Consider the following 24357-nt stretch of genomic DNA (forward strand, 5'->3'; position numbering starts at 1 on the left):
CCCTGGCCTGGCCTGGCTTCTCCTTCCTTCCCGAGCGGGAAGGGGCCGCGCAGTCCCAGCGGGGAGGCACTTCTGGAAACGAGGCCGCGGCTCCCGCCCTCCGGCGCGCCAGGGGAAGACGGGTGGCGGCGGGATCCAGAAGCGCGGGCCGCGCGCGCCTGACGTGATGACGTCAGTTGGTTGACCCCGAGAGGGTTAGGAGTGAGCGCGGCTGCGGGCTCAGGCGTGCGGTGAGTATCGGGTTGTAACGGCGGATAGTGGAGGCCTCAGACCCAGCTTATGTTGCTTCCTGGCAGTAACAGGTCTCTGGGCCCCTGCACTGGGGACGGGGGGATCCCTGGGCCCCTGCACTGGGGGCATAGGCAGGGAGGCTCCGAGGCGGGAAGGGGGTTGCCAGGTGTCTGGTTTTTGACCAGAAAGCCCAGCTGAGAAGAGCCCCTGGTGGTTCTGGTCAGTACTGCTGATTGGGCCATTAAAATTCCCATTGCTGCAGGGCTGGCAGCAGGGCCATCTCTCGGTATATGCAGAATACGCAGTTATCTAGGGCACCAAGTTTCCCCAAATTTCATGGTGCCCTAGGTGGCTGCGTGCTGCATATGTGGCAGCAGAAGTGCCAGCAGTCAGCCCCACCCCCCTGGGCTGCACCCAGTGCAAGGGACAAGGCTGTCCCTAGGGGGGTGTGGGGCCTGGAACAACTCCCTCCATCCTGCCTCTTAGTCACCCCCCCACCGTTCTGCCCCTGGCCTGCCCCCATTCCACCTCTTTCCCCATCAACCCTACTCACCAGTAGCAGCAGAAAGTAGAGCAACCCAGCCCCAGCTCTCCACTCCAAGCTCCCAGATGTGTTGCTCCACTTCTTGCTGCCAGTGAGTGTGGGGGGTGGTTCTTCCCCCTCCCCTAAGTGACACGGCAGGGGTGGGGGAAGCAGAGCAGGCTGCTGCCAGATTGTTCTGTTTCCTGCTGCCCATGCCAGGCCCTTGCTAATTCCTGGGTCATTCTAGGCTTGTGGAGTTCCCCAAAGTGGCCCCCCATAGCTCCTGCCTCTCTGGCCCTGCAGGTCTTGAGTGTAGCCCAGACCCTTGGGTGGTGGGGGCGGGGAATTAAGTGCTCGGACTGTGTAGGGCACCATAATTGGTAGGGATGGCCCTGGCTGGCAGGCTCCCTACTGGCTCCACGCAGCTCCTGGAAGTGGCGGCATGTCCAATTGGTTCCTAGGTGGAGGGACAGCCGTGGCCTGAGCGCTGGTTCTACAGCTCCCATTGGCTGGGAACCGTGGCCAATGGGAGCTGTGGGGGTGCTGCCTGCAGGTGGAGGCAGCATGCACCACGCAGAGCTCCCTGGCTGCCCATACGCCCAGGAGCTGAGGAACATGTTGCTGCTTCCGGGGAGCCTCCTAATACCTTAGGAGTGCTGCCTGCCCAGAACCTGCACCTTGAACCCCCTACTGCATCCCAAACCCCTGCCCCAGCCCTGGGCCCCCTCATGCACCCAAACTCTCTTCAAGAGCCCACAGCCTATATGCTAACCCCCTGCCCTGTCCTGGAGCCTGAGCCCCCTCCTGTGCCCCACCCCTGAGCCTCCTCCCATGCCCATATCCTGAATCCCCTCCCACACCCCAGCCCTGAGCCCTCTCCCACACCCAGAATCTCTCCTGGAACCTGCACTCCACACCCCCTCCCGCACTTCAGCCCAGAGCCACCTCTCACACCCAAACTCCCTCCTGGAGCCTGTGCCCCCTTCTGCACCTTTGCCCCAGCCCTGAGCCCCCTTCTGGAGCCTGCACTCTCTCCTGTCCCCCAACACCCTGCTCCAGCCCTAAGCCCCTTCCAGCACCCTAAATCCCTCATTTCTGGCCCCACCCTGCAGTTCCAAGAATTGCTGAATTGAATCACAGACACGCTTTGGATTCACTTAGAGATGCAGGAGCTCCATCATAAACTCCTAGATCAGTGGTTTTAGCAGGCTTCATTGCTCTGATTGTGTCACTTCCCTGTTCACTGTCCTTTTCTTACGTTCTGCATCAAGTTCAAGCTTATTTTCTTCAAGTCCCAGCACAGCAACTTTCTTTTCCTTGTATTCCCTCTCTTTTAAGCTTTCATGTACTCAGAAAACTCTTCCTCTCACCTTATGTGCCAAGCTACTTCCCTTTGTTTTCTGATTCTTCCTTAAAATGTCTTCTTTGAAGCTTTCTATTGGTTATTCTACTTTTGGATTTTTAATCAGTGCCACTTTGAGACTTTGTCCTGAGTAAAAGCTGACTTATTTGTCTGATTTAGATTATAATTTATGGAACCAGGGCTGCATTCTTTGTGCAGTGCCAAGTGCACTGGCATCACATCAGGGAAGGTTTTGCACAACCTTCCTACCTTATTTTTCCTTTCTTCTCATCATTTTTTGAGCATTCTATTAGTCCTTTGACCTGAGCAGTTAGTCAAAGATGTGGAGTCTTGCAGGTTGTTACAGATAGGAGGAGAAATTGATGATGGAGCCAGGTAACTTGAATGCAGCCCTGTTTATTACAAAAAATATACAAAATCTGTTTCTTTTAACAAAGGGAGAATCAAATGACAGGAGACAGTGACCTTGCTCACTGGTATAAGCTTCTTTCTCCAGCTTGAAGAGGCTTAAGTCAATTGTAACAATTCACATTTACTATGATGTGAAGCTTTGAGGCTCACGATACATTGCTTCTGTCAGTGTATACAAAAGTGAAATATCTGAGAGTACCGCAGAAAGACCTATGGACTTTCTAAGCCAGGGGTTCTCAGACAGGGGTTGTGACCTGTCAGCCTCCACCACCAAACCCCACTTTGCTTCCAGCATTTATAATAATGTTCAATATAAAAAAGTGCTTTTAATTTATAAAAGGGGTCACACTCAGAGGCTTGCTGTGTGAAGGGGGTCACTAGTACAAAAGTTTGAGGACCACTGTTCTAGGCGCTTTCCAATGCTATTCTAATGGTAGTGTAGGGATGCTTCAGGTTCTTATATATTTTTATATTCTCCTGGAATATCATAGAATTAAAAGAGGCCCAGCAGATCTGGCAGATTATCTTCTACACTTAAGAGTGTAGGAACGGTCATATTGGATCAGACAAATGGTCCATCTAGCCCAGTATCCTGTCTTCCAACATTGGCCAATGCCAGGTATTTCAGAGGAAATGAACAGAACATGTAATCATCAAGTGATCCATCCCCCGTCGCCCATTCCCAGCTTGTGGCAAACAGAGGTTAGGGACACTTCAGAGTATGGTTTGCATCCCTGCCCATCGTGGCTAATTGCCATTGGTGCATCTGTTCTCCATGAATTTATCTAGCTTTTTTTAAACTCTGTAATAGTCTTGGCCTTCACAACATCCTACAGCAAAGAGTTCCACAGGTTGACTGTGTTGTGTGAAGAAATACTTCCTTCATTTGTTTTACACCTGCTGCCCATTAATTTCATTTGTTGATGCCTAGTTCTTGTGTTATGAGGAGTAAATAACACTTGCTTATTTACTTTCTCCACACCAGTCATGATTTTATAAACCTCTATTATATCACTCTTAGTTTCTTTTCCAAGCTGAAAAGTCCCAGTGTTATTAATCTCTACTCATATGGAAGCCGTTCCATATCCCTAATAATTTTTGTTACCCTTTTCTGAACCTTTTCCAATTCCAATATCTGTTTTAAGATGGGGTGACCAAATCTACATGCAATATTCAAGATACGGGTGTGCTGTGGATTTATATAGAGGCAATGTGATATTTTCTGTCTTATTATCTATCCCTTTCCTAATGATTCTCAACTCTGTTAGCTTTCTTGACTGCTGCTGCACATAGAGTGGATTTTTCAGAGAGCTACCCACAATGACTCCAAGATCATAGAAGATCAGGGTTGGAAGAGACCTCAGGAGGTTATCTTGTCCAACCCCCTGCTCAAAGCAGGACCAACCCCAACTAAATTATCCCAGTCAGGGCTTTGTCAAGCCAGGCCTTAAAAACCTCGAAAGATGGAGATAGCACCACCTCCCTAGGTAACCCTTTCCAGTGCTTCACCACCTCCTAGTGAAATAGTTGTTCCTAATATCCAATCTAGACCTCCCCCACTGCACTTTGAGACTATTGCGCCTTGTTCTGTGATGTCACCACTAAGAACAGCCTAGTTCCATCCTCTTTGGAACCCCACTTCAGGTAGTTGAAGGCTGCTATTAAATCCCTCCTCACTCTTCTCTTCTGCAGATTAAATCACCCCAGTTCCCTCAGCCTCTCCTTGTAAGTCCTGTGGCCCAGCCCACTAATCATTTTTCTTGCCCTCCGTTAGACTCCCTCCAATTTGTCCACATCCTTTCTGTAGCGGGGGTCCCAAAACTGGACGCAGTAATCCAGATGATTTATTTGGAGATTGGTCCTGTTTTGAATAGGGGGTTGGACTAGATGACCTCCTGATGTCCCTTCCAACCCTGATATTCTATGATTGATTCTGTGTAGCCTCACCAGTGCCAAATAGAGGGGAATAATCACTTCCCTCAATCTGCTGGCAACACACTTACTAATGCAGCCCAATATACTGTTAGCCTTCCTGGCAACAGGGGCACACTGTTTTTTTCTGCAGAGCTGCTGCTTAGCCAGTTGGTCTCAAGACTATAGCAGTTCATGGGACTCTTCCATCCTAAGTGCAGGACTCTACACTTATCCTCATCAGATTTCTTTTGGCCCAATCCTCCAATTTGTCTAGGTTACTCTGGCCCCTATCTACCTCTCCCCCCAGTTTAGTGTCATCTGCAAACTTGCTGAGGGTGCAATTCATCCCATCATTCAGATCATTAATGAAGATGCTGATCCCTGGAGCGCTCCTCTTGATACCAGCTGCCAATTAGACATCGAGCTGTTGATCACTCCTTTTGAGCCTGATGATCTAGCCAGCTTTCTATCCACCTTATAATCCATTCATCCAATCCATACTTCCTTAACTTGCTTTCAAGAATACTGTGAGAGACTATCTTTTTTGATACATATCAATTTCTTGAATGGTAACAGCTAATTTAGACCCCATCATTTTATATGTATAGTTGGGATTATGTTTTCAATGTGCATTACTTTGCCTTTATCAACATTGAATTTAATTGACTTTCATCTGCCATTTTGTTGCCAAGTCGCCCAATTTTAAGAGAGCCTTTTGTAGCTCTTCACAGTCTGCTTTGGACTTAAGTATCTTGAGTAGTCTTGTATCATCAGCAAATTTTGCCACCTCACTATTTTCCCCTTTTCCTAGATCATTTATGAATATGTTGAACAGTACTGGCCACATTACAGACCTCTGTGGGACATCACTATTTGCCTTTCTCCATTCTGAAAACTGACTGTTTATTCCTGCCCTTTGTTTCCTATCTTTTAACCAGTTACTGATCCATAAAAGGACTTTCCCACTTATGCCATGACAGTTTACTTTGCTTAAGAGCCTTTGCTGAGGGACCTTGTCAAAGGCTTTCTGAAAATCTAAGTACTCTATATCCACTGCATCACCTTTGTCCACATGCTTGTTGACCCCCTCAAAGAATTCAAATAGATTGGTGAGGCATGAGTTCCCTTTACAAAAAAATAGTTGACTCTTCTTCCCAAACAAAGTATGTTCATCTATGTATCTGACAAAGTGGGCTGTAGCCCACGAAAGCTTATGCTCAAATAAATTTGTTAGTCTCTAAGGTGCAACAAGTACTCCTGTTCTTTTTGCGGATACAGACTAACACGGTTGCTACTTTGAAATCTGACAATTCTGTTCTTTAATATAGTTTCAGCCAATTTGCCTGGTACTAAAGTTAGCTTACTGGCCTGTAATTGGTGGGATCACCTCTAGAGCCTTTTAAAAAAATTGGTGTCACATCAGCTATCCTCCAGTCATCTGGTACAAAACCTCATTTAAATGATAGGTTACATAACACAGTTGTTAGTTCTGCAATTTCGTATTTGATTTCCTGTGAATACCATCTGGTCTTGGTGATTTATTACTGTTAAATTAAACAGTTTGTTCCAAAACCTCCATTAATGACACCTCAGTCTGGGACAGTTCCTCAGATTTGTCACCTAAAAAGAATGGCTCAGGTTTGGGAATCTCCCTCACCATCCTCAGCCATCAAGACCAATGCAAAGATTTCATTTAGTTTCTCTGCAATGGCCTTATCTTCCATGAGTGCTCCTGTAGCATCCTGATTGTCCAGTAGCCCCACTGATTGTTTAGCAGGCTTTCTGCTTCTGATATACTTACGTATTTTTTTGCTCTTACTTTTTGAATCTTTGGCTAGCTGGTCTTCAAATTCTTTTGGGCCTTCCTAATTATATTTTTACACTTCACTTGCCACAGTTTATGCTCCTTTCTATTTTCCTCAATAGGATTTAACTTCCACTTTTTAAAGGATGCCTTTTTGCCTCTCACTGGTTTTGTTTTGTTTTGAATAACCCTGGTGGCACTTTTAGCTAAGCGGTTCAGATCCTGTGCTCCCCTTCGGACTAAATCAAGAATTGCCTCTCATCTTGTGAGTTCCAGGACTGCTCCAAGAAAGGTGTCATTTTAGGTGTCAAGAAACTTTATCTCTGCATCCCCTCCTGAGGTGACATGTCAATATGGGGACAGTTAAAATCCCCTGTTGTTGTTGTTTTTTATTTTTATAGCCTCTCTAATCTCCCTAAGCATTTTGCAGTCACTATCACCATCTTGATCAGGTGCTTGCTAGTCTCTTCCATCATTGTCCATTCCATGTCTTTGAAATAATGTTTTCTGAAAGTGAGTGCTGCATTTCATAGCATGCATCCTAGAATGTCCAAAGCTTGGTTATTGGACTGGATATTCCAACAGTCTCTATGTGCTCCTCTTTAGTTGCCAGAGTGTCCTGGATCCAAGATCAATGGATTAACTATTACCTATATAAATGTTCCCTGTAGTTCCGAGGAGATCATTGGGAGAGGTTTCTTAAACTTAAGCTTTTGTAACTTGGAGCATTTACAAAACACTTATTCATTATTACATATTGTCACTTGTTCTGCTCTGATCTGAATCAGTGATACTCTGACCTCCATGGTTCAGGAGCCAAATTAGCAATCAGCATTACCCAAAAGAGCCACCGTAGTGTGAATTCATTGTTTCATTTACTATTTTTAATATATAGATATATTTTCTCACAACTAAATGACTAAGTATTTCATCAGCTGCAGTTGGTTGTTAACATAGTAAAAATGCATCCTGATTGGTTAATAATTAAATCACACGGTGCTTTGATATCATGTGCTGCAAAGAGGGGAAGGAGAGCTGCTTGTGCTTCTGAGCCTTAGTCTGAGTATCAGTGATCTATATGTTTTTTTGGTTTTTAAAATCAGGGCCTGTGAAATGTATTTTGTGTTCCACAGTACTACTAGAGCAAACAGAAAATGCGGTGAGGAAGGTATGGGATGGTCCATAAAAGTATCACAAATCATATTGGACAACAAAAGGTATGCAGCATATCATTTCACTTTTTTTTCAGGCTTTTCAGTTTTGATTACTTCATTTCAGCTTTTTAGCCCTAGGTAGTCAACCAGATGAATGAAAGTAAACTATCCTTTTGAGCAAGAACCATTGTTGATCCACAGAACAATACTGAAGGTTAACTTTAGGTGATAATAAAAGTGAGGTCCTGTACAGTGACTCCTCACTTAAAGTCGTCCAGGCTAACATTGTTTTGTTGTTACGTTGCTGATCAATTAGAGAACATGCTTGTTTAAAGTTGTGCAGTGCTCCCTTATAACATTGTTTGGCAGCCGCCTGCTTTGTCCACCGCTTGCTGAAAGAGCAGCCTGTCACAGCTGGCTGGTGGGGGCTTGGAACAATGTGGACATCAGCTCCCCACTCCCCTAAGTTCTCTGTGCAGTAGTCACCCAGCAGGCTATCAATTGCTGGCAATTCAGCTGTCCTTCCCCCCACTGCCATGTGCTGCTCCTGCCCCCTGCCTTGGAGCTGCTCCAGGGAGCCTCCTGCTTCCTGTGCAGGGGAGGGGGAAGAAGAGTGCTAATGTCAGAGTTCCCCCCTGCTCCTACCCTCCGCTTACCCCATCTCCATAGATCGGGGTTGGGGGGGAATGACAGGGCTCAAGACAGAGGGAGCTTGCTAGCAGCAGCTGCTGTCTCAATTTGCTAAGCTCAGTACCAATGTGGACACAAGAACAAATAGATAGAAACTGGCCATCAGGAAGTTTAGACTAGAAATTAGATGACGTTTTCTAATCGTCAGAGGAGTGAAGTTCTGGAACAGCCTTCCAAGGGGAGTAGTGACGGCAAAAGACATATCTGGCTTCAAGACTAAGCTTGAAAAGTTTATGGAGGGGATGGTGTAATGGATAGCCTAATTTTGGCAATTAATTTGTCTTTGACTACTAGCGGTAAATATGCCCAATGGCTTGTGATGGGATGTTAGATGGGGTGGGATCTGAGTTACTAGAGAATTCTTTCCTGGGTGTCTGACTGGTGAGTCTTGCCCACATGCTCAGGGTTTAGCTGATCGCCATATCTGGGGTCGGGAAGGAATTTTCCTCCAGGGCAGATTGGCAGAAGCCCCGATGTTTGTTTGCCTTCCTCTGCAGCGCAGGGCATGGGTCACTTCCTGGAAGGTTCTCTGTACCCTGAAGTCTTTAAACCATGATTTGAGTACTTCAGTGGCTCAGACACAGGTTTGATATGGGAGTGAGTGGGTGAGATTCTGTGGCCTGCATTGTGCAGGAGGTCGGACTAGATGATCATAATGGTCCCTTCTGACCTTAAAGTCTATGATTCTACCATCTACTTAAAAAGGCAATGTACTTAGAGTGAGGTCAGCATACTTAAAGGGGCAATGCACATCTCTCTCACATACACAAGGTGTGTCTCTCTGTCTGTGTCTGCCATGCTGTCTCCCCTTCCACCATTTGTGCTGCCTTATAGAGTGTGAGGCTACATTAACAACAATGTGTTAACCTTTGAGGGCTCAGCCGAGTGCTAGTTCATCATTCAGCACTAAGGCATTCCCTGGGAAATATTCCACCCTCTGACTCCTCCATCTCAACCAAGCTTCACAATCATCATTGCTGAGTATAGTATTAAATTGTTTGTTTAAAACTTATTGTGTGTGTGTGTGTGTGTGTGTGTGTGCGCGCGTGTATGGATAGAGAGTGGTGAGTGAGTGACAGGGTCAGGCCAGATGGCTACAGGAGAGTGTTCCTATTGGCATCCAGGAAGACGCCCACTGCTGAAGGACCTCCCCCCAGTCTAAGGGGAGGATCCACAGGTCTGTGATACCAACTAATTATGGGGGACAACCAATGAAAAAAACAGGATCGGGAGTGAGGTCATAGGGCTAAACGAAGGGAACCTGATGGGGACACCGAGCAGAGAACGCCAGACAACGCCCACTGCTCCTCGAAGGCGTCTGCCCGGATGCGTGAATGGACAGAGGAGCGGAAATAGGCCCCACAGTCGCAGGAAATCCCGTCGGCCAACCTCCTCTCCCTGGTTTTGTAGATGGCTAGTTTGGCCAGGGCCAAGATGAGGTTGATAAGGAGATCCCGCGACTTTGTGGGGCCACGGATGGGGAGTGCATAGATAAACAGGTGAGGGGAAAAGTGCAACCAAAAACGCAATAAGAGATCTGAGAGGAGCTGGAACAGGGGCTGCAACCTGGCGCACTCTAAATAAACGTGCACCAGGGTTTCCGTCATGTTGCAAAAGGGGCAGGTGTTGGGGATGGGCAAACTGCGCCAAGTACACGCCTGTGCTCACAGCCCCGTGAAGGAGCCGCCAAGTGACATCCCTGGCAGGCCTCGGGACCAGGGCAGAATATAAGCTGGCCCTCTGGGGCCTCTCGCCCTCGAGAGGTGGCAGGAGGTCCCTCCGCTTTGTATTGGGGCGGGACACGAGGGTGAAGTAGTGAAGAGTGTGGAGCATGACTACAGGAGAGTGTTAGCAGGCAGATATATTAGTCCCAGATTAAGTAGATCCCTTTTTCCTGGGTAAGGTAATGGGCAGTTCCAGAACAAGCAGGAACTTGCTGGAACCAACTAAGGCAGGCAGGCTAATTAGGACACCTGGAGCCAATTAAGAAGAAACTGTTAGAATCAGTTAGGACAGGCTGGCTAATCAGGGCACCTGAGTTAAAAGGGACATCACCTCAGTATATACTGTGCATGCGAGGAGCTGGGAGCAAGAGGCAGTGGGAGCTGAGAGTGAGAAGACATATTGCTGGAAGATTGAGGAGTACAAGCATTATCAGACACCAGGAGAAAGGTCCTGTGGTGAGGATCAAGAAGGTGTTGGGAGGAGGCCATGGGGAAGTAGCCCAGGGAGTTGTAGCTGTACCAGGAGGCACTCTAGACAGCTGCAGTCCACAGGGCTCTGGGCTGGAACCTGGAGTAGAGGGTGGGCCCGAGTTCCCCACAAACCTCCCAACTTCTGATCAGACATAGGAGGAATTAACCTGGACTGTGACTTCTACGAGAGAGGAAGGTCTCTGGGCTGTTTCCTGACCCACATGGTGAATCTCTGAGGCGAGCAAACCCACTAATAAGCACAGGACTCACCAAGGTAGAGGAACTTTGTCACAATATCTATGTGTATATATATATATGTAGTCTTTTGTCTGGTGAAGAAAATTTCCTTGGAACCTAACCCCCCCATTTACATTAATTCTTATGGGGAATTTGGATTCACTTAACATCGTTTTGCTTAAAGTCACATTTTTCGGGAACATAACTACAACGTTAAGTGAGGAGTTACTGTACTAGTAGCAACTTTTAAAGGACATGTGGATTCAATGCTTTGAAACCTTGACTAATGGAAGACGCAAGTTTGTGAACGCAAAGCAACAGTTGTGATACTTTTGCCAACTGTGTACACAATTATAATGTGAGGATACAGATTAAAAAAAAATAATCTGTTAGCAAATACTCAAATGTTGAAGGTGCCATGACCAAGATTAGCTTAATTTTCATTATGTACTTGTGATTTCTTTGAAAAATGTGTTTCAGGTAAACTGGAAAGGCTTTACTTAACGTAAAGTATCAGAGGGGTAGCCATGTTAGTCTGGATTTGTAAAAAGCTACAGAGTCCTGTGGCACCTTATAGACTAACAGAAGTATTGGAGCATAAGCTTTCGTGGGTGAATACCCACCTCGATGACGTGGATATTCACCCACAAAAGCTTATGCTCCAATACTTCTGTTAGTCTATAAGGTGCCACAGGACTCTTTGTCCCTTAGAACGTTGTTTGGCAGCTGCCAGCTTTGTCCACTGCTTGCAAGAAGAGCAGCCCCTTGCAACTAGCTGCTGGGGGCTTGGAACCAGGGTGGATTGGCAGCCCCACTCCCCTAAGTTCCCTGTACAGCAGACACCCAGCAGGCTATCAATTGCCGGGCAGTTCAGCTGTCCCTCCCCCCACTGCTGTGTGCTGCTCCTGCCTGCCCGCTGCCCCCAAGAGCTTCCTGCTTGCTGTGCGGGGGAGGGAGCGGAGAGGGGGAAGAGGGGTGCTAATATCAGGGTGTCCCCCCCCATCAGTCTCCTGCCCCCTGCTCCTTTACCCCATCTTCACAGAACAGGGGAGGGATATGACCGGGCTCAGGACCGAGGGAGCTTGCTGGCTGCAGCTGCTGTCTCAACTTGCTTATCTACTTTAAAAGGTAGTGTACTTACAGTGGGGGTCAGCATACTTAAAGGGGCAATGCGTATCTCTCTCTCACACAAGGTCTGTGTGTGTCTGTCTCTCTCTGCCGTGCTGTCTCCTCTCCCTCCATTCGTGCTGCCTTGTAGAGTGTGAGGCTACATTAACAACAGTGTGTTAACCCTTGAAGGCTCAGCCACATGCTAGTTCATTTACCAGTAAGATATTCCCTGGGAAATATCCCACCCTCTTCCACCCTCTAACTTGATCACCTCAACCAAGCTTCACAATCATCACTGCTGTGTACAGTATTACATTGTTTAAAAGTTATACTGTATATATGTAAAATCAGCAAAGAGTCCTGTGGCACCTTATAGACTAAACAGACATTTTGGAGCATATGTGTGTGTATATATAATATATATTTAAAAAAAATCTTTTTGTCTGGTGAAAATATTTTTTCTGGAACCTAATCCCCCGTTTACATCAATTCTTACGGAGAAATTGGATTCGCTTAACATCATTTTGCTTAAAATAGCATTTTTCAGGAACATAACTACAACATTAAGCAAAGAGTTACTGTATTTAAAATTTCACAGTGTTGTAATCATAATAGTCCCAAAACCAAAAGGCCGTTGAGGGGAGGGAGTAGGTGTCACAAGGCTTTTGTAGGGGGATCATGGGATTGCCACCCTTACTTCTGATGTGCTGCTGGCAGGAGCACTGCCTTCAGAGCTGAGCAGCCAAAGAGGAAGGCTGTTGCCTGGGCACCCATATCTAAAACCGCCAGCAGCAGCAGCAAAGAAGTGAAGGTTGCAGGGTATTGGGCGATGAGTTACCATAGATCTGGTTCCGGCAGTTTCCCTCCCCCATGGTGGGCTGACAGCTGGAGCTGCAGCGTCTTCACACAGGGGGTGACAGCTGGAGTTGCAGCCTGCCTGGGTGGTGTGTGTGTGTGTGTGACAGCTAGAGCTGCAGCCTCTGGGACAGGGAGGAGGGTGTAACAGCTGGAGCTGTGGAGCTTCCTGCAGCTGGGGAGAATCCCAGAGATGCGTCTGACCTTCCTTGGGAGCGGTCCTGCAGGGGAAGAAGTTGTTTCAGTCCCTGCTGGTGACTAGCATCTGAAGCCCTGCGCAGGATAGGAGCTGCTGGCTAGGGTCCATATTTCACAGGGTAGATCGTATTTCACAGTCCGTTAATCATTTTTTTCAGCTATAAATTTGGTTGGGCCCTAGTAATAGCTAATTTAGATCCCATCATTTCCTATGTGTAGTTGAGATTGTTTTCCACTATGCATTACTTTTGCATTTATCAACATTGAATTTCATCTGCCATTTAATTAAAGGAATCACTCTGGTAGAAATCCCAATACCTTCCCTGTCCTTGAACTGACTGCTGGGAAAATAGGGCCAATGGGCTTGGCTTCTCGCCTGCGTATTAAGCATACTCCCTATCCCACAAGTGGTGTTGCAAGGGGCATATCCTTGTAGGGGAAAAGGGGTGTGTTGGGAAAGGAATTTTTCACCCCAGCTAGTGGTTGCGTGTAAAATTTCAAGCCCTGCATACATTTTTTTCCCTACTATTTTGGAATTTTATAATAGAGCATTCAGGATTTGTTCAAAGCTTTGAAGTTCATGTTACACAAAATGCTTGGAAACAGATTGCTGATGTAGTCTTAGTCATTTCAGGATGGTAAATGCCATTGAGAAGGATTTCTAGTTTACTCTGCAAACCTGGAATCTTGGTGATGATAAACAGAAATAGCTGATTAAGCACACATTTTGATAGCTCAAGACTTCTTCTACATTATTCAGCAAACATTTTAAACTGTTTTAAATTGTATTCTTGTTAGTACCAAGTAAGAAATGTGGCGTTTGTTTTGACTGCAGGTACTGATGTTGCATTAACCTCCTTTTGCTTGGAATCAAAATGTCAAAGAAATCTGAGGCTCCTCTTTCCTTGACTGACTGTCTTTGCCAAATCTGCATGGACATTTTTGTGGAGCCAGTGACGCTGCCATGCAACCACACACTCTGTAACTCTTGTTTCCAGTTGACAGTAGAGAAGGCAAGTCTGTACTGTCCTTTTTGCCGCCGGTGGGTCTCTTCTTGGGCACGATATAATGCCCGCAAAAATACTCTTATCAATTGGGAACTGTGGGAAAGGATTCAAAAGAATTACCCAGAAGAATGCCAGCGCAGAGTTAATGGACAGGATCTGGAAGAGGACAGTAAGTAAAAAGTCATTTGTCTTGTATCTGTTTGTGCCGTAGGAAAGTAATTGGTATTAGTGAGCTTGGATGTCATGAAGTGAGATCATAAAGTAATTGCTGGCGCAGCTAAATTATTGAATCATCTGGTAAATTAAAGGTAATTTGCAAAGGAAATAAATGTGCTTGTGCCCTTTTTTATGTAATATAAAGAAGGCAAGCTACATGTATGTATGTTTTTTTCAAAAGTGCACATTTGTTTTTCTGTTCTGTGTTTTACACAAAAAATGGGCCTCTTGTCTATGCAAGGAAAATTACCGGTAATGGTAATAGAGGAGACTGTAAATGGTGGTTCGGTCTTTTTATTTGATCCCCAGTGTATTGTGAATGACATAGTTAAAAATACCCAAGCCCTGTCTACATTTTACTGACCCCAGGTTCCAGTTTTCTTAGACTAGGCACAGCCTGGGAGACTGCTGGATAGACTACTGTCATGGCGGGGAGTTGGGCAGGTCAATGGGCAGACCCAAGTGGTGGTCAGAGTTAACACAAGGGATTACTGGAAGATCTAATCCAACGGGAAGGTACAGTGAGGAGGGCGTTGGGGCCAGGGCGAGGCAGCCAGATGAGGTCAGGTGGGGCAAGGCAAGATCAGGGGGGTCTGAGTAGCAACTAGCAGGCAATGGCTTCTTGCTCAGACAAGACCAAAAGGGAGGCAGTAAGTTTCTATATAGTCACCAACCAATCAGGGTCAAGATCCTGTGGCCAGTCAGGAAGCAGGTCTTGGAACCCTGGAAGCTGGCCCACCAAGTCTGTGAATTCCCATTTAATCTAATGTGTCAGTGTAGCATAATGGCCTAGGCCGCTTCCCAAAAACAGTGGGTATCAGTTCGAGCCCAAGGTTCTGACAACTACTAGGATTGACCTCACAATCACAAGGAAGTGAAAAATGGTTAACTGAGAGTTAGTGATTTTTATTTAGGTTTTATTTATACAGACCTATAGTGGAATAACTAGGTTGCTCAGGGGCGTGAAAAATCTATGCCCCTGAGCAACTTAGATATATCGACCTCAACCCCCATGTAGATGAGAGCTTTTCCGGTCAACATAGCTACCTCCCCTTGGGGAGCTCTCTTGTCAGTGTAGGAGCATCTTCACTTTAGCACTACAGCAGCACAGCTGCACTGGTGCAGCATTTTAAGTGTAGACTTGCCCTTAGACTGTTTAAAACTTAGTTGTTTTGACGCCTAATTAAGTAAAATATTTAGGAGAAAAGGTTAATATCAATGATTTAACTCTCCTCCATCCACACCAATCCTTTCTATTATAATCAATATGTGTTGGAGAACCATGATGAATGCTTTAGTCAAACCAGGGAAGACCAAACTTGACATTCCTGATATTTCTAAGGTAAAATAAGGTGAAAAAAATTCTTTAGACACCATCATCAGGATTCTCAGCCTTGGATCTTAACCCTCCAACTTCATACTCACTTTAGAAGTTCCAACCAAATAGTTTTGGAGGGCTGCACACTTTCAGTGACATCAGTTGATTTTATTTACTCCTGAGGTTTCCTCGGGATTTTCAATGAATTATTTCAGTATCTTTGCTCTTCTGTATTTAAATATCAGCAGACCGACTTGTTGCTCAGGGGATTGTGATGGGCAGTATCTTCTATGTGCAAGCTGGGCTCTGCCAGGTCCAGTGGACCCCAGTGGCAGCCAGCTGCACTGCAGACCATTTTTGTAGGTGAAAGGAAATTCTGGACACACAACATTAATTTCTGCAAAACTCTGCATTGCACAGTGGAGCATAATTCCTCCAGGGGTAAGGTCCTGTAGCTTCTGACACAAAGCGATCTACAGGGGAAAGGTCTGGACTGAAGTAAGAGCTGACCAAGAGGGCAGGGGCCTCACTCCCTTCTCTCTCACTCCAAGAAGAGGAAACAACTGGACACTGACAGTGAACTGGGAAGCCCCAGAAGGTTAGGGTTGGAAGAGACCTCAGGAGGTCATCTAGTCCAATCTCCTTCTCAAAGTAGGAGATTATCTGAATTGTTGAGACTGTGAGAGCAACCCTTTGAGAGGGAAGCAGTGTGTGGTGATTGTACCCGTGCCAAAGAGAGAACAGGAGATGTAGGAAGTGGCCCAGTGGAGGCTGGTCTAGTGTATTAGCTAAGAGGGTCTGAGACTCCCTCCTTACCACTTTCTCATTGGAAAGGAAGGGCCTTGGTACCCTTTCCCTCTGCTGCTGGCTGACTGAGAGAACCCAGGAAGCACAGGGGGATGATGGACTGTAACTTGACAACCAGGCCCTCAGACTGCCTGACAAGGGAATCCCAAAACTGTTGAACTGCAGCCTGCCCACTAGGCCTGCTGGCCCCAAGTAAAGCCTGCAACAGGAACACCAATTGTCTCTTGGTATTATATTGGGTTTCCTGGCTATGTGTGACAGTCTTATACAGATTTTTTTATTCATGTGAAAACTTCATGACTATCACAACTCTCTGGAGAGAACCCTGTGGAATTTTCTGGTTGTCATACTCTGATATCAAAGGGTTTTTTGCCACAAGAGGATCTGCAGATATATATCCTAACCTGGGTAGCCTTATGTGAGTGATCTCTGAATCAGAGAGATATGAAACAAATTTGTTTCAGTTTAGGGTATGGAATACTTGTCATGGTTCAGGGTGAACTGTACCTTTGGCCCCCCTCACTGAGTTTCCATGGGCAACCCTTTCAAGTGAGAGGCTTGCTCTTAGGCTGGAATCCTGCATACAGGTCATTCCATTGTTAAACCAGGTCTCCAGGTCAGAGCATCCCTGTTTACAAACTATGCTGCTCTAGCAGGGTCATCTAGGTTTTCACTACTGCTAAAGACTTCTCTTCAAGACTCGTGACAAATAGGTAAATGGAGCGATTCAAATCAGCTTCTTCAAAACAGAGCCTTTATCCAAAGGAACAAAGTAAACAGAGTGGAAATGTTAAAATAAGAAAAGACCTATAGGCATATTGTCTTACCTAAACTACTGCTGCAGCAAAACTATCTTCTCCCCTCTGCCTTTAGCCCCCGCCTTCTGTCCTGCCTCCTCCCCTTCCTAACTACCTCTTCCGTACCCCTAACTGCCCCCTAACTTTTGCACCTGCCTCCCCTACTCCTAATTCCCCCTCCTGCCCTACCCCTAACTCCCCAACTCCCCATCTCCCCTATCTGTTACCCACCTGCCTCTGCCCCCACCCCCACTAATAACTCTCCCTTCTGCACCCATCACAGCATCTCTTCTACCTGCTACTGAGCATTATACCCCCATCTGCCTTTTGCCCCTGCCTTTAACCTGTATCCTCCCACCTTTTTCATAGAATCATAGAATATCAGGGTTGGAAGAGACCTCAGGAGGTCATCTAGTCCAATCCCCTGCTCAAAGCAGGACCACCACCAACTAAATCATCCCAGCCAACACCCCCTAGCTTCCTTATTCCACTCTTGGCTCCCCCTGTCTCCCATCTCTGTCCCTCCTTCCACTCTGACTCCCCTCCCATCCCACGGGCCCTCTCCCGAATTTAGAGCTCCTAGAAGGGGATGGTCCCCTCTCCCCCTGGGCTCACCCAGTCCCCCAACTCTTTCCCATCTTTCTCCCCCAGCCTGTTGCCAGAGGAAGAGTGGTCAAGACAAGATCCAGCAGGCTTGAGCCAATCTCTTCTAAGTAGCTGGCCAGGACACTGGGCAGTGCCTTGTGCTTCCTGGCAGGGTGAAAGGGCTTCTGCAGAGCAGGGCATCAGAGCCTGGGATCTGCCAGTGAAGCGCTGAGCCTGGGCAAGTGGGACCAGCTGTGGTTGGGGGACATTCACGGTGTCCCCATGAAGTGCCACTGCTGGGGCCCATTCTCCCAGCAGTATTCTCTCTGCAGACTGTCTCCTCTCCTTGCAATGCCCTCCTCCTGCCATAGGTAGCAGCACCTGCTGCTGTTGCTCTCCATGCCATTCCTAGCCCTGCTACAGGCCACTCAGGGAGAAGTCAGGGGGCAAAACACAGCTGCCCTGCTGCCTTTGAATAAATTAGAAGTGGGATAGCCTCAAAAGGTAGTAAGGGGTACTGCCCTCCCCCAAGCCCTCCTGTAATCAAGCACTGCTTGTGCCCGCAGTTGCTTACACACAGTCCGTGACTGTGGGTATTCTGAGCTTTCAGTTTAACTCCTTCAAAGACAACATGACAGGAAACAAGCTTAGCAAAGGAATTTCTTAGCCACAGTAACTTTTAGTCTTAAAAAACTTGAGCATTACATATCTTTGAAAATAACAAAAGTAATGAGATGCACTTGCCCCTAGTCTGAGTTTACCCCTTCTTGTGAATCCATGGTTCATCAGCATTTCAGGCTGGGCAGAGTCCTTCCTGCCACCTCTCCTGTAAGTCCTCCATATGTGTTGTCAGCCCCTTGCACGGAGCAGAATCCAGCTCTTCAATAAGGCCTCGGTCTCTGTGCCATGTGCTCAAATTCAGAAACTCCAAATCCGACTCTCATGTTTGGGCCCCTCCCTTTGTGTAGAGACCATTGTTCCATAGTGTTTATTCTGAGTCAGTGGCCCCAGATTACTCTTGCTGATGGTCTTTCAACAAGATATTATACACCTTTCCCAAATTAGGGCAGCTGTCTGGAATGCAGTACAGCCGGATTCTATTACAACATATAGTTTGTAATTTTGATATTGTCATATCCCACTCAGTCTCTGTCTCTTTTCTCTAGCTGAGCCAAAGGCCGTGTATACACTATAGATCTTATAGCAACACAGTAGTAAGGTCTCCTGTGTAGCTGCTGTATGCCGGCATAATTAAACCACCCCAAACAAGCGGCGGTAGCTGTCAGCAGGAGATGCTTTCTCACTGACATAGCTCTGTTCACACTGAACTTATGTTGGTCAGGAGTGTTGTGTGTGTGTGTTTTTTTTTCTTTTTTTCACACCCCTGCCTGATAAAAGTTTTGCGAATAAAAGTATTAGTGTAGAGAGAGACAACTTTGAAAATATATTGTGATGGTAGAGCAGGGGTCGGCAACCTTTCAGAAGCGGTGTGCCGAGTCTTCATTTATTCACTCTAATTTAAGGTTTTGCATGCCAGTAATATATTAATGTTTTTAGAAGGTCTCTTTCTATAAGTCTATAATATATAACTAAACTGTTGTATGTAAAGTAAATAAGGTTTTTAAAATGTTTAAGAAGCTTCATTTAAAATTTAAATTAAAATGCAGAGCCCCCAGAACCGGCAGCCAGGACCCAGGCAATGTGAGTGCCACTGAAAATCAGCTCGTGTGCCGCCTTCGGCACGCATGCCATAGGTTGCCTACCCCTGTGATAGAGTATCCTTGAAACATTTGTATTTACCTTACACGGTTGAAAGGGCCTGGTTTCTCTTTCTTTATTTAAAAAGATCAAATTGGTTTGTTTGAGCAGGAGCCTATAATGTTATCACTGTTTGATCTAGTGAGAATGTTTTATTAAATGGAACATCTCTTAAGTTACTTAATCAAGAGTGGTAGCTTTAAATGATGATGATAATAATAATAATAATAATAATGATATCTTTAAACAAGGAAATTACAGGACTCTTACTTTTGGATAGTAAGTAGCTCAAGAAATGTCCCATTTAATTAAAAAAATGTAACAATACGCACTAGATCAAGCAGTAATAAAATTATAGGCATATGCTATAAACTTGCTCCACTGATAAAACCTGCACATTATTGTTTGCAAAATAAGGACAGTTCTGAGTGCTCTGAGAACCATCATATCCTGATATCCCAGAAGTTTCAAACAAGTAATCAGGGCATCATATCCTTCATCAAGAAGGAGGGAGATATGCTTAATTTTGCTTTTTTGAAAATAATATTCTTACAGGAATCGCGCTTGTCCATTCACTGCCATCAGAGTTTGAGTGGCTTTATTTGTACAGCTGTGAACTGATACATTTCTTCCATTTGTTTGAAAAAGAAACTGACATTTGAGGACACCAGTGAAATGTATCACTGCCAGTCCAGGATGGGAACGTTCCCTCTGATATGTGAGGGTGAAGCCCTGGAACACATTAGCTTTGAGAGTTCTATCCTGTCAAAAATTTTTACACCCAAGAGTGAGAATCCTGTGAAATAGCTTCAAAGCAACAGAGCAACACACATTTCAGGCTGTCTTTGTATACACCTCTACCTCGATATAATGCTGTCCTCGGGAGCCAAAAAATCTTACCACATTATAGGTGAAACCACATTATATCAAACTTGCTTTGATCCACTGGAGTGCGCAGCCCCTCCCCCCAGAGCACTGCTTTACCGTGTTATATCTGAAATCGTGTTATATCGAGGTAGAGGTGTACTATAAAGAACAAAAGAGAGCACAGACTCTTTCTTTTTTTTTTCCTTTGAAGGTCAGCTTTTAAGATCTTTACATTTCTTGCGGCACTATCCTACAGTATAAGGAAGCCTGGTCATTTTCCTCATGGAGGGTGAGGGAAGCTGGAAGTGATTGAGATATGTATTTGCTTTCTCAATGAATTGGAACATTCTGTATGTTCCACTAGGTGGACACAATTGAGCTAAGGTGCAGTATTGGATATGGTTGTGTTCTGCATGTTTTAGGTTTAAGTTAAACTAGGATAATATGAAATTGTAATGGGCTGTGGTATGAAAAGAATCTATAAAAATCTGAGCTATTTAAAGTGATCATTTTGTTTTCCCCACACTCTCACCTTTTTTTCTGTGGATTAGTTTGTATATCCCAACCACTGCATCAGCTAAGCAAGCCTGGGGAACTGAGACAGGAATATGAGGCAGAGATTAGCAAGGTAAGTCTAGAAAATCCTGTTTAAAGTAGTAACTGCCTTGAGTATGGATTTATTTGAATCTTGTATGTATAGAATGGCTCCAGTATTTGACTATTTAATTAGAATCACTTTTTCCTCTTTCTTTTAAAATAGAAAGTAGGTTTAGTGCTGTAATGGAAAATTGAGGAGGAAAGAGCTACAAGAATGGATTGAAGTTTGGTAACACACCTTACAGTGAGATACTTGAGTTCAGTTTTTCTTATTAAAGAGACGGTTAGGAGGTGACTTGATCATGATGTACAAGAAGCTACCCAGGGAGAGGACATTTGATACTACTGGGCTCTTTAATCTAGCACACAAGGGCATAACATTATCAAATATCTGGAAGTCAAAGCTTTACAAATTCAAACAAGAAATAAGGTGTACAATTTTAAGTTAGTGTAGGTGACCATCGGAATAGTTTACCAAAGAATGTGACTAATTCTCAATCTTCATCTTTCAATAAAGATTGGATGTTTCTCTAAAGATAAATTCTTGTTCAACCACAAATTGTTGGGCTCAGTGCAGGAATTATTTGATCACTTGCTTCTTTTTTACTCTCAACTTTAGGACCCTTCTAAATGGAATTAAACATGGTACTAATAATGCTTATAGATTTTTCAATTTGGACCAATGTCTGAATGCTCTTGTAGCACCTTTTCCTGATGGCTGCATTGTTTTTCATTACGGCAACAAGGAAGTTGAGCGAGCCCAGTGATCATGTGCAACCTTCCTCTTACAGCATGTGTGAAAGAAGATTATAGGGATGTCAAGACTGGCATTCTTGGAAGAATGGAAAAGGATTGTAATGGCTGGCACTTGAAAGAGATGCTGCCTAGTGGTTAGAGGGTGGTAGGGGAGCCTGGGCCCTCCCACTCCACCGGTCTTCGGCCCAGAGCCCTATGAGGGTTTGCCAGGGTCAGACACTCAAAAGCACCTTAAAATATTCTTCCCTGGGCCATTTCTACACCTCCACTCTATAGTTCAAGTTTTTCCAGTCTGTAGTCACGGTAATGCAGAACACACACAGTGCCTTTAGTCTGACTGGGGTGGTTTCTGCTGGCTCATCTCCCAAGAAAGAGTCTGGAGAGGTAATTCCTAAAGGAAGAAAAGATTTTAACCCATAATTGGAGTTCTCAGTATATTGCATCAAGAGAGCCATACTCACCCACCCTACTATGTTAGAGTTTTTTGGTGCTCTAAAGGATTAGAAAGGAATTGAAAGAGATGAGGGCTATTCCGTCTTCCATATCCCTGCATTAAATGATTAGTTGTATGATAGAATGAACAGCTTCAGCAGTCATTGCAATATGGATGGTTTCCAGTCTGTTGTATCAAGGGCACATGTTTTCTCAAGGTTTTCTGTAGATACACGTGGTTGGAGAATTCTAGCTGCAGATAAGTAATCTTTTCACACTGACTGAGAGACCCTTTGCAAGTCACTGAATCTTGCTAATTAGCAAGTTTGCAAATGCAGTTTTGTAAGAACCAAAAGGTAGCTCATTAGTGTACTTGATTCTTCTGATTATTGAAGCTTTAATACTTAATAGTATCCTAGATTGCATCCTGTCTATATGCTAAAATTAGTGAAGTCTTAATAGTGAAGTTTCACCACACTCTTAAATTTTTGCTGAGAAACATGAAGAATGCCTTTTTGTGAATTATGGGACGTTCATATTAATGAAGTGCAAGATAGAGAGGTTCTAGTGTAATAGTGTGTTGTCTGCAGGTTCACCTGAAATTTAATTTGAGATCTTTTAAAAACTTTTCTTATAGGTGAAGGCAGAGAGGTGGGCACATGAACAAGAGGAGAGCAAAGCAAGTGAGGAGTACATTCAAAGGCTGTTAGCAGAGGAAGAAGAAGTGCACAGGCTGGAAGAAGAAAGGCAAAGAGAGATGGAGGAACAGCTTAAACAAGATGAAGAGTTGGCATGGGAGCTCAGTATCAATCTGGTGAGTTTGGCTCTAGAGGGCATTAGAGCAGTGTGTTTCTCAAAGTGAGTGATCTTTATATATTCCAGAGCATATGCAAAAATCCTTATGAATATAGCGCCCCTCTCCACCTGATTACCTTCTTTAATGGCAATCCGCTTACAGGTTCTGATGGACAGGTCTGGGTTGTTTTGGATCCCGCCACCCACTCAGCAGGGTGAATCTTTTTTCTTTTTTGTTATGAAATTATTTGGTAGTGCGTCACCCCCCTCACTCCTTCCTGGCAGGGTCACCAGGGCAGCTTGGGTGGAAAATTCTAACTACAGAGGAATCCCCACTTATTTGCCAGATAGTTGGAGACTTCCAAGAAATAACACAACACATAAAAATATATTCAACACAACAATTATATTAAACAGGCAACAAATACAACATAACAGGGTGAAACACTATTTTTAGGGTCACCAGTGCCCACACGTAAAATACCCGTGACTTTATGTAACAAGTGTAAAATTAGTGTCCTGTTGGTACACGTACTTCGCTGAGGCCCTTGATGACCTATAAAATTCTCTGCAGTGGTTTAGCAGTGTGGCTGACTGCATTCAGTACAGCCTAAAGGACCCACAAGTGGAAGGAGGTGGTGAATCCCTCCACAGGTGTAATAAGCAGTAGGTTATAAAATCCTCAAACCCTCACTCCCTGGCTTGAGGACACAGTTCAGGGAGTAGGGGGTCCCCAAAACAAATTCCCTGACTAACTAACTAAAGACAGTGCACTCACGAACTCCATGAATGATCTTCAGGTTTGAAGACGATGCTGGATGACTCAGCCTCTGCAGAGGGGCTGCTGTCTGCTGTCAGGGATCCTCCTCAGGCAGGATTCAGGCTGCGTTGGTACCAGAATCTCCCCTCATCACAAAGGGGCGCAGGGCTCAAGGTGTAGGTTATTCAACTACCCTAACATCCAAACTGTAGCCTCCTAGCCCAACCTCTAGTCACACACTCAGCAGGCAGCTTCCCTGGACTAGCAGCGCTGACCATGAGGTGACTGGTCTCACCAGGGGAGCTGGAGATGAACCCAGCCTGGCTGGGGTAATTTCTCAGCAAACGCTACCAATTGGGAGTCACCAGTGGGGAAGGAAAACCGAGCTGAGGGATCTGCGGTCAGTTCCCTAGAGGCAAGTTGGGAGGGGAAACCCTGCTTGCAGGCCTGGGACTTCACCAGCTCCCCACACAACCTGTCCTGCCCTGGCCCTCACTGGCTCCCGCCTCTTCAAAATGGCTTCTCCTCTCTCTTCAACTCCCTGGGAGGGCATCTCACTCTCTATTGGTTACCGGGCAGACTCTGAGTTTGCCCTGGCTGCTCCTCCCTGAGCGGCCAGCAGACAGAGCTCCAGGAATCTATGTAATCTCCTTGGGGGTTACATGAAGAATTTTAAAAAAATTCTTCAAATTTTAGATTGGAACCCAACATTAAATATTCAGTGCTTAAATAACTTATTGAGCATTAAGTTTTAAAATCCAACAAAAAAGAGGAGAGAATAAAAATGTCCACCTTTAAAATACACTTGGAGTGTTTACCAGTAGTTGACTTAAAATCTCCTGCATAGTAACCACCTTCTTGAATACCAGGAGCTTCTCTCTTCTCTCATCATTTAAAAAATGCTTTTTTGGAGGAGGTTAATGTCTGTAGCCTGTGCTTAGGAGTGGAAAATGCAATGGCAATGTTTGAAAGAGAGT

At 45.3% G+C, this 24357-nt stretch overlaps 1 protein-coding gene across 3 annotated transcripts in view; it reads left to right on the forward strand.

Moving 5' to 3' along the window:
• RNF168 (ring finger protein 168) overlaps positions 1 to 24357 on the forward strand; it is a 29068-nt gene continuing 4711 nt past the window's right edge. The window contains exons 1-5 of one of the 3 annotated variants that reach the window (XM_030574627.1): positions 1 to 230; positions 7380 to 7463; positions 13521 to 13861; positions 20592 to 20668; positions 22463 to 22639. In XM_030574627.1, coding sequence (XP_030430487.1) covers positions 13561 to 13861; positions 20592 to 20668; positions 22463 to 22639 — 555 coding nt within the window. In that variant the 5' untranslated portion in view covers positions 1 to 230; positions 7380 to 7463; positions 13521 to 13560. Of the gene's footprint in view, positions 303 to 7379; positions 7464 to 13520; positions 13862 to 20591; positions 20669 to 22462; positions 22640 to 24357 lie in introns of those variants that run through there. The other 2 variants (XM_030574628.1, XM_030574629.1) reach the window with 2 other exon arrangements.

This window comes from Gopherus evgoodei, chromosome 9 (genome assembly GCF_007399415.2).
Source record: "Gopherus evgoodei ecotype Sinaloan lineage chromosome 9, rGopEvg1_v1.p, whole genome shotgun sequence".
In the NCBI taxonomy this organism is placed as follows: Eukaryota; Metazoa; Chordata; order Testudines; family Testudinidae; genus Gopherus; species Gopherus evgoodei.